Source organism: Podarcis bocagei, assembly GCF_964188305.1.
Source record: "Podarcis bocagei genome assembly, chromosome: 17".
Lineage (NCBI taxonomy): Eukaryota > Metazoa > Chordata > Lepidosauria > Squamata > Lacertidae > Podarcis > Podarcis bocagei.
Window position 1 is genome coordinate 3,643,382 of NC_138143.1, and position 14,123 is coordinate 3,657,504.

At 46.8% G+C, this 14,123-nt stretch overlaps 2 protein-coding genes across 5 annotated transcripts in view; one reads left to right on the forward strand and one right to left on the reverse strand.

The window, feature by feature from the left end:
* The window catches only part of ARHGAP4 (Rho GTPase activating protein 4), a 45,105-nt gene extending 43,468 nt beyond the window's left edge, over positions 1-1,637 (forward strand). For all 4 annotated transcript variants that reach the window (XM_081175920.1, XM_081175922.1, XM_081175921.1 and 1 more), the window contains one exon: positions 22-1,637. In XM_081175920.1, the coding sequence (XP_081032046.1) occupies positions 22-246 (225 nt within the window). In that variant the 3' untranslated portion in view covers positions 247-1,637. The remainder of the gene's footprint in view (positions 1-21) is intronic.
* LOC308576532 (caveolin-3-like) lies at positions 1,631-13,053 on the reverse strand. Its single transcript, XM_081175936.1, has 2 exons — positions 12,804-13,053; positions 1,631-2,625 (listed from the first exon to the last, which is right to left on the reverse strand). Exons 1-2 carry the CDS (start codon positions 12,939-12,941, stop codon positions 2,275-2,277), a joined length of 489 nt encoding a protein of 162 aa, XP_081032062.1. The 5' UTR covers positions 12,942-13,053; the 3' UTR covers positions 1,631-2,274.
* Between the last annotated feature and the right edge of the window lie 1,070 nt (positions 13,054-14,123).

Consider the following 14,123-nt stretch of genomic DNA (forward strand, 5'->3'; position numbering starts at 1 on the left):
TCTCTATTTCTCAATTTTCAGGAGGTTGCCAGAAATATGGATTCTGTGTTCAAGGAACTTCTTGGAAAAACTTCTGGCTTGAAGCAGATGGGGGCTGACGATGCCCTCACCCACCCTGAGCAGCCACAGCCCCCCAAGGGCACCCCCGCTGGCAAGAAGGGAGCCATCCCTGCCAAAACAGTCTCTTCGAACAGGGTGCTCCTGCGGGGCAGAGGGGTCTTCAAATCCTCTGGGAACGGAGAGTGAGCCAGACTTGGGGTGGGGGGAAGTGTCCCCAACATGTCTTGCCCAATACTGTGATAATCTTCCCCTTCCCCTTCATCTTCTGAATACCAACTCAGGGCAGATGTGTGAGTGTCTCTCTCTCTCTCCTGTTACAAAACAATTTGGGAGGGGGGCGATCTGATTTTTATGGGAGTTTAATTTCAAGCCAAATGCGTTAAGCGGAATTTGCTATCCAGTGTCCTTGTGCACCCTGGAGGCGAGTCTGGAAGTTTTAATGTTGTGGATTTGGGTGGGGGTGTGTCGGGGGTGGGGGTGGGGAGCTGCTTTAAACATATGGCAACTTTTAGGACTGTCTGCCCCCACCCGTTCCGCCTCTCCTCTGCTACCCATGGTTTGCACTTGGATTTGCATGTGAAAGTGGTGAGGTGGGGGACCAGGATTCCTTTGGATCTGTTCTTGGCTAAGGGCGGGTGGGGGGGGGGCTAATAGTGACTAGTGTGGGTTACAGTGCAAGGGGTTGAAAAGGAGGATTCTCTCTCTTGTATGTGTGTTCTGTTCCTGACATGATTCACACAAGCCCTCGCCAGCTGTGTTCTCTTCTTCCCTCGCTTCCCAAACCCCGAAATGTATCCCTTGGTGCTTCTCACATTTGTCTGGATTTGTAAAACTCTTCCCCCCCCCCCGCTGTCCCCGGTGCAACCTCATCCCTGTGCGCATCACCCTTTTACATTGGGGCAATAAGTAAGGGGACATAGTTGGGGGAGCGCATCCATGTGCCAATGTTTCCCTTGCATTCAAGGAAGGTCTACTTTGTTCCTCTCTCTCCTTTTTTAAAATAAAAAGTCTGAGCTGCTCAGTATTAATCAGGGCTGTGTGTAACTCTAGGCTTTAAAATTCTGTGCCAAGAAAAGCTGAATTCTTCAACCTGTATAAATTATGCAAATCAAGCAAACTTGCGTGGAGTCTCTTTCATAACTTATTCTGCTTGGGCTAGTCAAAAAGAGGGGGAAGCATCAGTACAGCGCTCTGAGATTCCACCCCATGGAAATCTTACTAAGCCACTCCTGTGGCTTCTAAAATATCAACAGGCTTTGGACCACACACTTTCAAACATATCTTTGCAGCCATTAAGGCTAGAAACCTGCTTTAATATTTTTTTTATTAAAAATACAGCTGAGATTCTCAGGAAGTGGAATTTGGTGCCCAGTACCACATCCTGTGCCTTTTTGGTTCTCTCACAGAATCACAGCATACACACAGCCCTGGTATTGATTCTCTTCTCCATTACCAGAAACAATTCTGTACTGTGATCTCCCCCTGCTGTCTCTTGCAATAAACTGGATTTGTAAACTCTCCGCAGATAGCACCCTCCAGCCGGAATTTTTTTATGGAATAAACACGGCACTGAAGGATCTCTTGGGCTTTATTTTCATACAATCCAATTTCGTTTTTGTTTCTTTTAACAAAAGAAAAATAGTCACCTTTCTTTTCAAAGCAGGAATTGACACTAGTGGCTGAACTTGGGTTTTTGTAACTGTGCAGTTGCCACAGTGCTGCTGTTTCCCCTGTTTGGAAAAAGAAGTGTTGAAAGGCTGTCCCTGACAGCACACCGCAGCTTCAAAGGGACGAGAGAATAGATGGATGAAACCTTATGTCTTGTGACTGTCGGTCCTAGGAGAGGATGGAGCTAATCACAACATGAGACATGATGCTTTAATTCTGTACACAAAGGAATTCATACTGTGGCACACTGTGAGACAGAGGGCTGCTTCGTGGGGGCAGAAATAGAAGACAGACAGATGCATGACCCATAGGGCATATCCTACTCAGAACGCCTGCCATGCCAGCCTAATTGATGAGGTTTCTGTCGTGTGTGTGTGTTTAGGGGCTATTATTTGGATTTCCCATTCCAGACCACCACTTTGTCTTGGCATGTGGAGGACAGGGAATTAGAGGAATAGCTCCACCAGCTGGAAGCTCCCACCTAGATCAGGCCTCTAGCTGGAGGAAGGCAAACCCCGGAGTCCTGTCCTGGTCCCAAACAGAGCCTCAGTCCTTGGCACGTTCCTTGCGCAGGGCCACTCGAAGGTCACCGCAGACCTTCCCCACAGCTTCGAAGAGCGGGTCGCAGAAGGTGCGTATGCAGAGGGCATAGCAGCGCCCACAGCACTGCACCTCTATAAAGTAGCTCTTGATGCAAGGCATGGCTCCCCAGATGTGGCAGAAGGAAATGCAGGCAAAGAGGAAGCCCCAGAGCAGGGCGAGGGGCACGCCCAGGGCCCCCGACAGAATCCGGTAACACCAATACTTGCTGACAGTAAAAGTGGTGTTGCTCGCCTTCCACACCCCGTCAAAACTGTGCGTGCCCTCTGGCTCAGCAATCACATCTTCAAAGTCCACCTGACAAAGTAGGGAAAAAAGCCATGAGTCAGGCAGGGCTTAATTTTAACCAGGATATGAATTTTAGAAAGTCTTGTTGAGCATCTCTGCCTCTGGGGGAGCTGCAACCAGCCTTGCACATCTGGGTCCTAGCGTGTGATGGATGAGTGCTCTTTGCCCTTAGCTAGACATTTCACACAGCTGCATGTCACAAAATGGCCAGGCCAAAGCAGCTTCTGGTATGGAATGGCTATGAGCAGAGAGACAGCAAGAGACGGTGCTTGCTGAAAATCCCCTCCCCAAAGCCGTTGCTCCTCTTGGTGAAGCTCTAAGCCTGTGCTCACCCTCACAGACATTTGTCTTCTACCCTATGTGGGGAGTTGCAGTTGTCAGGATAGAGTTACGCAACCTCCCATCCCAGCTGCTTCAGTACCCCAAGCTGTTCCACACAGGAAGCTGCCTTTCCCCCCGACAAGTGGCCAACTATGCTTTGTCACACACATTTGCATCATGAACATCTGAAGAGTCAAAAGGAAGCTCTTCATAGTTAAACTATGGAATCCGCTCCCATGAGAAGTGATGACCACCAACTTGGATGGCTTTAAAAGAGAATTAGACAAATTCATGACGGACATGGCTAGCAGGAGCTACTTGCCATGATAGTGCCTCTGAAGACCATGAGGAGAGGGCTCTTCTATTCAGGTTCTGCTCACAGACACCTTTTGGGCCCCTGTGAGAACTCGACGGGATCTTTTGTTCTTAGGTGGCCTGTCATTCTGCCCTGGTTCTGCACCCACTTCTAGAAGAGCCAGGAGGTCCACAATCAATGGTCAGAAATGTACATGAGGATGAAACACCTTTGGGGAAGATTCTGTCCCAAACAGGATATGTGCCAGCCGACTGGCCTTTCTTGTATGTTATTCTGGCTATGTTCTCATGTTTCATTCTTTCTATTTTCCTCAATCATTTCCTCGGATTACATGGGCAAATTTTTAACATACTGCAATGTAGTGAATTTTAAGGCTCTCTGTGGCCTTGGGTCCAGCTTACCTCAAGGATCTCTCCTAACCATATGAATCCTTTGGGCTGTTCAGGTAATCAGGAGAAAATATTTGCTTTGGATGGCAATTTCCTGTGTAGAAACCTCAGTTGGCTCCTTTGGCTGGTTCTGTGAAACCTCCTTCCTTGGGAAACTTGCCTTTACTGGCTCTACAGAGCCTTTACAGAGCTATGACTGTTGTTTAAGCACACCTATTTAATCTCCTTGCAGAGGCAGACCTCTCATGCACCAGGAAGAGGCACCTGCCTCAGTCAAAAGAGTTGAAATCCACCATTAGAGGCGGCAGACAGATCAGACTGATGAGACCAAACCCAGAGGAACTTCTGGTAGAACCTCCTGGTGCATTGCACACACCCCCACCCATGTTCATTTGTGGCAGAAGGGTTGTCATGTAGGTTTTCTGCCCCCAGCACTAAAATAGTCCCTGGACTTCTGTGCAAATTGATCATAATCCATCCTAGATTAGAGAAAGTGTGAATTTACAGACTGCTTTTAATGGTTGGGAGCTGTCCAGGTTCTGCCAAGAAGGGCAGGGTTGGTGTGCAATTGTACCTTGGAAGCTGAACGGAATCCGTTCCAGAAATCCGATTGACTTTCAAAACATTCGGAAACCAAAGTGCAGCTTCTAATTGGCTGCAGGAAGCTCCTGCAGCCAATCAGAAGGCTGGTTGGACGTTGGGGTTCCAAAGAACGTTTGCTAACCGGAACACTCACTTCCAGGTTTGTGGCGTTCAGGAGTCAAAACGTTTGAGTACCAAGGCGTTCGGGATCCAAGGTACGACTGTATTTTAAATCCTGAGCAAAAGTCAGATTAAAATGTAAAGAGATGAGAGCAGACCTCCCAAATGTAGAGCAACATGATCAGCATTAAGTGGATTAAACATGAGCATTATCCTTCCAGCGCCATTTTCTTTCTTCTTCTTTTCAATCTGTCCTTTTTATAGCCTTGTTAGCTTCCTTGCACGGTGGGATAACCACCCGTTGACAGAGTCATAAAGCTAAAACGAGAACTGCATCCAGTTCTACTTCTGAGGGCCAAACATGGAACACAGAGAGAGGAGGCTTTGCTTCCCCACTGCAGCTGGAATGAACAGACACACACAAACACACACAGCTTGGAGCCTTGGGCAGTACAATAAAAAAACACCACACCACTTGCCTGGTCACCTATGGGGAGTAAGAATTCCCATGAGGTGACCTGTAAGACTGGAAGCACTTGCATATGGAAAGAGATTGCTTCCTTCTCTTTTCCAGGCTATACATGGGCTAGTAAAATTCATGAACCCACAGCATTACTGACCATGTCCTTGTCAGTGCACACCACACATTAAAGCACATGGTTTTCCCTGCAAAGCAGTGCTTTTTTCTGGAGGTACTCAAAGGTATGCAATACTGGCACCTCTTTTTTCTAGAAGAAAAGCACTGCCCAGAACAATCCTGGCCACCAATTGCCAGTTCCTCCCTGTGAACTCCCATGAGCCTCTGGTGCTTGGGAGAAATGAACGCGGATGTGGGTCTGAGTTACAGAAATAGCCACCACTCTGAATTTTTGGGTGGTGACCAATTCTTTCTAAAGATGAACTAGGAGGAAGCGACTGCCACTATGGGCTGAAGGACTGTTCCAGCTGCCTTTGAGATCTCCCATTCACTCTCCTGTTTTAATTCTATTCCACAAAAACATTATTTCATGTTTATGGAAATTTTAGCTGTAGGTAGCTTTGCAGTCCTGCACCTGAGGCTCATGTCTTTGAAATAAATGCAGTGAGGGTGTCAGCTAAGGCATCTGCGTCCTGTTTCTGGCTCGGTGAGAGGTCCAGTACATTGGCCATTTTCTCTCACTGCCCTTAGGCCACAAACTGCCTCCTACCTCTTTCTCCCTCCCTCTTCAAATCCTTTTCACAGCCCAACCTTTTCTGCGAAGACCTAGCTGACTCTTCCTCCCCTGCCGTGCCACCTTCACTCCAGCTGCCCCAAAGCCATCCCTTGGCGACTAAGGGCTCATCCACACTTCGGCTTGTCCTGTGCCGAGAAAGCAATGGGTCTGGGTGGTTGCCCTGCTCCTTTCCCAGGGAAAGCCACTCTAAATCGGAGCAAATGGCAATCCGCAGAAAACCCAAGCTTCCTTTTGCTCCAATTGAGTGCTAAAGAGCAGGGGAAAGCAGTGGCACAAGAGGAAGTATGGATCAGCCCTAACTGTCCACAAGGACGTTGTTCTGAAACAAATATAAGCATTGAACGGACAGCAGCATTCGCTCAATGGCCATATCCACCCAGACGCAGGGCTCAGCCACACCTCTGAGGTCCTAAACCTGCCCTTTACTGCTGTAACCTGATTGACGTTTGTTCCAATTCAGCAGTAAAGAGTGGGCTTTCCCGGGAAAAGCAGCAGAACAAAAGAAAAACCTCTCGGATCAAGGGAAGTGTGGGTGAGCCCACAGACGAAAGGATTCTTGGAGAAACTACTCTCTTTCCCTGTAGCAAATTGCAACAGACGTTGGGCTTTTGTTTGTATCTCAGTTGGTGAAGTGCTTCATGGATCGAGTGCAGAAGAGCTTCTGCTGTTTATACTGGAAGGAGAAAGGGCTTTAAAGAGACTTTTGCCTGGGTCTCTCCTGAGGAGAAGGAGGGAAAGGGTGGGTCAGTGCTGGGACCCAAATGGGAAGCAGCCGAGGGCCACATTTGGCCCTAAACAGCCACTGACCTATTCTTCATCTAAGTAACTGCATTTGCTGCTCATCACTACCCATCTCTATTCTTATGTTCTTGCCTTGCTATATATATATATATATATATATATATATATATATATATATATATATATATATGCAGGTTTTGGTGTCTTCGGGTGTCTTCCCGTGTAAGAGTTGGGGTGTCTAGGCGACGTTTCGACGAGGTCTCACTCGTCATCTTCAGGCTGGTGCTTTCGGCTTCCTGTTACTAGAACAGAGCAGGATCTCAGTGTTTGAGTTCCTATAAATACTGTTGAGGGGGTGTGGTGTATAGCCTCCAACGTTCTGGGCAGAGAGGGAGTTCCCAGGTTAGTGTGCCTTTTCTTCTTTTGTTCCTTAATTACTTGAGGGATATCTTGAGTGATTTCTTGAGTGATATTCTGAGTACCACTTAGGAGGGTCATTAGGTGTGGATTAGTTGCTAAAGCTTTCGTGTCTTGACCTCTTGAGCTTGTGAAAAGTTTTTCTGAGAAGATGGCTGTACTGCACTTAGTTGTGCTCTGGCTTGACTTCGTGTATAGGGGCGAGCTGTGGTTTTGTGCCCTGTGCCAGCCAGATCTGTGTAGGGATTGCAGGGGGGTGCAGCATCCGGAGGTGCCACTATGGTTTGGCTACTGGATGGTGTCTGTACTTTATCTGTGGAGAGGGTCTGGGTTTGGGTCTGGTGTGGTTGATTGGAGATGGCGTTCTGTGTGTCTCTGGTTCTGGTGTCGGTTTTTGTGGGGAGGGCTAATTTCCAGATGTCTGGCAGGCGGGACGTGTCGTCACGCTTGTTCATGTTGTGAGGGTGTTTCTCTATCTCGATGGCTTCCATGATTATTCTCTTGTGGTGATGTTCCATGTTAAAGAGCAATTTGGAATCTGCAAAATTAATTTCGTGTCCTGTTTCTTTCATGTGTTGGTAAAGAGAGGAAGTTTTTTCTTCTTTTTTGACGGCATTCTTGTGTTCTGCGATACGTGCATTTATTCGTCTGTTTGTTTGTCCAATGTACGTGGCTGGGCAGACTTTGCAGGGTATTTCATAGACCCCTTGGTTTTCTAACTGGATTTTATCTTTTGGGTTTCTGAGGATATTGGCTATTTTTTGGTTGGTGCAAAAGGCTGTTTTGATATTGTGTTTATGGAGGATTTTGCTAATTTTATCTGTAGTGCCCTTGATATAAGGAAGGAGGGCCATGCCATTGTTTTCTTCTGTGTCTTGGTTTTTGGGGGGTGTTTCTTTTTGGATTAGCTTCGTAACCCTGTTTTGTTGGTATCCGTTGGCGATTAACACATTTGAGAGATTCTGTAACTCAGTTGTCAAGTGGTCCTTGTCAGCCAGGCGTTTGGTTCTGGAGATGAGAGTCTTGGCTACGGAGTTTATTTGTGCAGGGTGGTGGTGTGATTGTGCATGTAAGTAGCGGTTGGTGTGTGTTTTTTCCCGGTAGATAGTGTGTCCTAGGGAGCCATCAGGTTTTTTGTAGATTAGGACGTCAAGGAAGGGAAGTTGGTTGTTGGCTTCTATTTCCATAGTGAATTGTATTTTGGGGTGTAGGCTGTTGAGATGTGTGAGGAAGCTATCTAGTTTTTCCTTCCCGTGTGGCCAAATTACAAAGGTGTCGTCAACATATCTGAGCCAAAGTTTGGGTTTGTGTTCTGACTTGTCTAAAGCATTGGTTTCAAAGTGTTCCATGTACAGATTTGCGATGACCGGTGAGAGGGGTGATCCCATAGGTGCTCCTTCTATCTGTTTATATCTTTGTCCATTGTGGATGAAGTACGTGTTGGTTAGGCAGTGGTTGGTCAGGTCCAGGATGTATTCGGGGGGATTGTATTTGTTTTGAATGGCTGTCAAGGCTTCATTAATGGGCACTTGTGTGAAGAGAGATACAACATCGAAGCTCACAAGTAGGTCGTCGGGATGTAGGTTTTGCTTCTTTATTGTTTCTATGAACTGGAAGGAGTTTGTAACGTGTGAAGCGATAGATTCTGCATAGGGCTGAAGTTGCTTAGCGAGAAATTTAGCGAGATTTTGTAGAGGTGAGCCTATGGAGCTGACTATTGGTCTGAGTGGTGTTCCTTCTTTGTGTATCTTGGGGAGACCGTAGAGTTTGGGGCATCTGGATGATTTTTCTCTGGGGATGATTCTTAGCTGGATTTCTTCACTGATAGGAGAGGCTTTTATTTTGGATTTGGTGGTTTTTTCCAGATAGGTGGTGGGATCTGTTTTTATAGGTTGGTAGGTAGGGTCTTGGAGTAGATTTGATAGTTTTGCTTGGTAGTCCGATGTGTTCATCACAACAGTGGCATTACCTTTGTCTGCTGGGAGAATGATTATGTTGTTGTCTTTCCTCAGGTTGGTGAGTGCTTTCTGTTCTTCTTTGTGTAAATTGCTTCTGGGTGGTTTGCTGGAGCAGAGGATGTTGGTGACTTCAAGTCTGATTTTATTGGCTTCATCTGGGTTGATTTTGGTTAGGCTAGCTTCGACTCCGCATATGATGTTTTCCGTGGGGATGCGTCTCGGGGCGACTGCAAAGTTGAAACCTTTGGAGAGTACTTTGGTTTCAGTTGAGGTGAGGATCCTGTCTGATATGTTATGTACTGTTTGTTTCATGGGTTGTTGTGGAGGGTGGCTGGGCTTCTGGCGTTTCTCTAGTTTGTGGAGTTTGTTGGTGTGTGTGTCTGTCTTATGTGAGGACTCTGTTTCAGCTCTCCAAACGGCTAGTTGTTTGCATTTGTCCCAGAGTGCAGGGTGGATTTTGTTACAGAGTTTGAGGTGAAGAGTGAGCAGATCTTTGTTGGTTTGGTTTAGTAGGTATCTTTTCTTATGAAGTTCGTTTCTGATTAGGGATAGTTCAGTTCGTTTCAGGATCCTTTCGGTAGCTGGGGTTTTAGAGTGGAATTTAAGTTGGAAGCATGTGGGAATTAAGTTGTTGTCTCGGCAGTTGCGTAGGAACAAGAGATCACATAAGATGGTGGCTCTTCGGATTTCTAGTTTCTCGTAGGTTCTTGTCAGCTGGAAGGTTTCCTCCCCGTAGAGGTGAGATATTTGCTTTCGTAGATTTTCACGGGTACAGGAATGCAGGTTTTGGTGTCTTCGGGTGTCTTCCCGTGTAAGAGTTGGGGTGTCTAGGCGACGTTTCGACGAGGTCTCACTCGTCATCTTCAGGCTGGTGCTTTCGGCTTCTTGTTACTAGAACAGAGCAGGATCTCAGTGTTTGAGTTCCTATAAATACTGTTGAGGGGGTGTGGTGTATAGCCTCCAACGTTCTGGGCAGAGAGGGAGTTCCCAGGTTAGTGTGCCTTTTCTTCTTTTGTTCCTTAATTACTTGAGGGATATCTTGAGTGATTTCTTGAGTGATATTCTGAGTACCACTTAGGAGGGTCATTAGGTGTGGATTAGTTGCTAAAGCTTTCGTGTCTTGACCTCTTGAGCTTGTGAAAAGTTTTTCTGAGAAGATGGCTGTACTGCACTTAGTTGTGCTCTGGCTTGACTTCGTGTATAGGGGCGAGCTGTGGTTTTGTGCCCTGTGCCAGCCAGATCTGTGTAGGGATTGCAGGGGGGTGCAGCATCCGGAGGTGCCACTATGGTTTGGCTACTGGATGGTGTCTGTACTTTATCTGTGGAGAGGGTCTGGGTTTGGGTCTGGTGTGGTTGATTGGAGATGGCGTTCTGTGTGTCTCTGGTTCTGGTGTCGGTTTTTGTGGGGAGGGCTAATTTCCAGATGTCTGGCAGGCGGGACGTGTCGTCACGCTTGTTCATGTTGTGAGGGTGTTTCTCTATCTCGATGGCTTCCATGATTATTCTCTTGTGGTGATGTTCCATGTTAAAGAGCAATTTGGAATCTGCAAAATTAATTTCGTGTCCTGTTTCTTTCATGTGTTGGTAAAGAGAGGAAGTTTTTTCTTCTTTTTTGACGGCATTCTTGTGTTCTGCGATACGTGCATTTATTCGTCTGTTTGTTTGTCCAATGTACGTGGCTGGGCAGACTTTGCAGGGTATTTCATAGACCCCTTGGTTTTCTAACTGGATTTTATCTTTTGGGTTTCTGAGGATATTGGCTATTTTTTGGTTGCACGTATCGCAGAACACAAGAATGCCGTCAAAAAAGAAGAAAAAACTTCCTCTCTTTACCAACACATGAAAGAAACAGGACACGAAATTAATTTTGCAGATTCCAAATTGCTCTTTAACATGGAACATCACCACAAGAGAATAATCATGGAAGCCATCGAGATAGAGAAACACCCTCACAACATGAACAAGCGTGACGACACGTCCCGCCTGCCAGACATCTGGAAATTAGCCCTCCCCACAAAAACCGACACCAGAACCAGAGACACACAGAACGCCATCTCCAATCAACCACACCAGACCCAAACCCAGACCCTCTCCACAGATAAAGTACAGACACCATCCAGTAGCCAAACCATAGTGGCACCTCCGGATGCTGCACCCCCCTGCAATCCCTACACAGATCTGGCTGGCACAGGGCACAAAACCACAGCTCGCCCCTATACACGAAGTCAAGCCAGAGCACAACTAAGTGCAGTACAGCCATCTTCTCAGAAAAACTTTTCACAAGCTCAAGAGGTCAAGACACGAAAGCTTTAGCAACTAATCCACACCTAATGACCCTCCTAAGTGGTACTCAGAATATCACTCAAGAAATCACTCAAGATATCCCTCAAGTAATTAAGGAACAAAAGAAGAAAAGGCACACTAACCTGGGAACTCCCTCTCTGCCCAGAACGTTGGAGGCTATACACCACACCCCCTCAACAGTATTTATAGGAACTCAAACACTGAGATCCTGCTCTGTTCTAGTAACAAGAAGCCGAAAGCACCAGCCTGAAGATGACGAGTGAGACCTCGTCGAAACGTCGCCTAGACACCCCAACTCTTACACGGGAAGACACCCGAAGACACCAAAACCTGCATTCCTGTACCCGTGAAAATCTACGAAAGCATATATATATATATATATATATATTTGCTTTCGAGATAGAGAAACACCCTCACAACATGAACAAGCGTGACGACACGTCCCGCCTGCCAGACATCTGGAAATTAGCCCTCCCCACAAAAACCGACACCAGAACCAGAGGCACACAGAACGCCATCTCCAATCAACCACACCAGACCCAAACCCAGACCCTCTCCACAGATAAATTACAGATACCATCCAGTAGCCAAACCATAGTGGCACCTCCGGATGCTGCACCCCCCTGCAATCCCTACACAGATCTGGCTGGCACAGGGCACAAAACCACAGCTCGCCCCTATACACGAAGCCAAGCCAGAGCTCAACTAAGTGCAGTACAGCCATCTTCTCAGAAAAACTCTTCTCAGAAAAACTCAGAAAAACTCTTCACAAGCTCAAGAGGTCAAGACACGAAAGCTTTAGCAACTAATCCACACCTAATGACCCTCCTAAGTGGTACTCAGAATATCACTCAAGAAATCACTCAAGATATCCCTCAAGTAATTAATGAACAAAAGAAGAAAAGGCACAATAACCAGGGAACTTCCTCTCTGCCCAGAACGTTGGAGGCTATACACCACACCCCCTCAACAGTATTTATAGGAACTCAAACACTGAGATCCTGCTCTGTTCTAGTAACAAGAAGCCGAAAGCACCAGCCTGAAGATGACGAGTGAGACCTCGTCGAAACGTCGCCTAGACACCCCAACTCTTACACGGGAAGATACCCGAAAACACCAAAACCTGCATGTATATATATATATATATATATTGAACAACAACATTAAAGTCCTGCCTTTCTGCCACAATACGAGATGCTCAAGGCTCTTTTAGATTGTATGTTCCGTGGGGCACATATCCCACTCTCCCTTTTTTAAGGAGAGTTTGCCATAGCAGAGATGAGCAGAAGGTTGATCCGGATCTGCAGGTATTACAGTAGGTCCCAATTGTTTTCACAACAGCAGCAACCCACCCACCCACCCCAGAGAGGCTGGTGAAACGAAGAAAGCTTGCCAAGGAAAGGAGGGATGGGATCTTCTGCCTGAAAGGGCTGTGAGCTCAATTCTGGCACTGAAAACAAGCTCCTCAGAGGAGCACTGTCCCTTAATCTCCCCCTCTCTTCACAACTTTTGCACCCGGCTCCCGCTTGTGGACTTTAGGGTTCTGGGGAGGTGGATGGGGGACAAGTTTTAGGTCTCACTTGGTGCACAAATGAATATCGTAAGGGGGAGAGTAGAGAGCACACTCTGCTTTCTTTAAGTTACTGCAAAGGAGCATTGGTGCTATCTGCAGAAGGAATTTTCTCTTTTGTTCTTGGGCTATTTTTGAAAGCTTTGCCCACCCCCCACCTCCTCACTCCATCTGCTCTCAGTCTAAAGGGAACTTCATCATTTTGCATCCTCAGAAGTGTGCTTCTTTCTGCCATTAAAATAGGAATGCTCTCACCTTTACCACTTCTTGGTTGATCTGCTTGGGGTCTCTTTCCACCAGATCTATCTCTTTGGTGAGGGGGTCCCGGGAGTCTATCTTCCCCAGGGTCACTTCTTCTTCTTCTTCCTCTCTTCCTCCTCCTTGCTGGGCCATGGCTCCAGGCCGTTCCCTGCTTAGCTCCTTTCCCTCTGAAGAGCGCCAGCCAGTTGTCACTGGCTGTCAGGATGGAGCTCCCTCTCCCCACCTGCTGACTCCGTCTGGACTGCCAGCCACAGATAGGGGAGTCTGTTCTGAAAATAGTCTGCTTCAAAGCCAGAATGCATCTGCCTCTAGGGTAGGGCAGAAGGTTTTTTTGGTAAGGCTTAGTATAGTTTATGGTATAGTTAATGGCTCTATCCCTTTTTTATTTCATAGCATAAAATAATTGCAATAGAATGTTGCTATGAAGGGTCTCTGTCCAGGGTCCATCCAGCCGAAAAGAACTATCCAGGTGGCAGCCAGGATTTCAGAAAAAAATTAAAGGCTATCTGTCATTTCTGGGTCACCTATATCTTGTTAAAATGGAAAATATCTCTCCTCCCTTTTTATTTTGCTCCTGATTACAGCACAGGGAAACTAATCACCTTAAATGTTAAAGGACAGAGGACCCATAGATTAGATTACTGCACTGCATTAAACACGGGGCTGCCTCTGAAGAAAGTTCAGAAACTTCAGCTGGTGCTTAATTCAGCAGCCTGGTTGCTCTGGACAGGATGGTTTGAGCATATAAGGTTGATCCTGGTCTGATTGCACTGATTGCCAGTTAGTTTCCGGGTTCAATTCAAAATGCTGATTTTGACCTATAAAGCCTTAAAAGTCTTAGGATTGCAATATCTCAAGGGCCAACTCTCCCCATATGAACTGACTAGGATCCTGCGGTCATCATGTGAGGCCCTTTTTTGTGTGCCTCCCCTGTGAGAGGTCCAGAGGGTTGCAGCACGAGACGGGTCTTTTCTGTGGTGGCTCCTTGCTGACACCATCATTATATATCTTTAGGTGCAAAGCAGCTGCTTGCTTCTGCAACCAGGCCTTTGGCCTTTGAGAAGTGAAGTAATTGAAGAGAATTTAAAGTAAGAAGGTGGAAGCCTTGTTGTCCATGGTGTGCTCTCTGCAATGCATTAAACACGGGGCTGCCTCAGAAACTTCAGCTGGTGCTGAATTCAGCTACAGCAAAGGCAGCATTTTTCCACCTCTGCCGTGCTAAGCAGTTGGCCCTTTACCTTTCCCGCCCTGATCTTCCCACTCTGATCCATGCGACTGTCACCTCCAGGCTTGATTATTGTAATTCGCTCTACA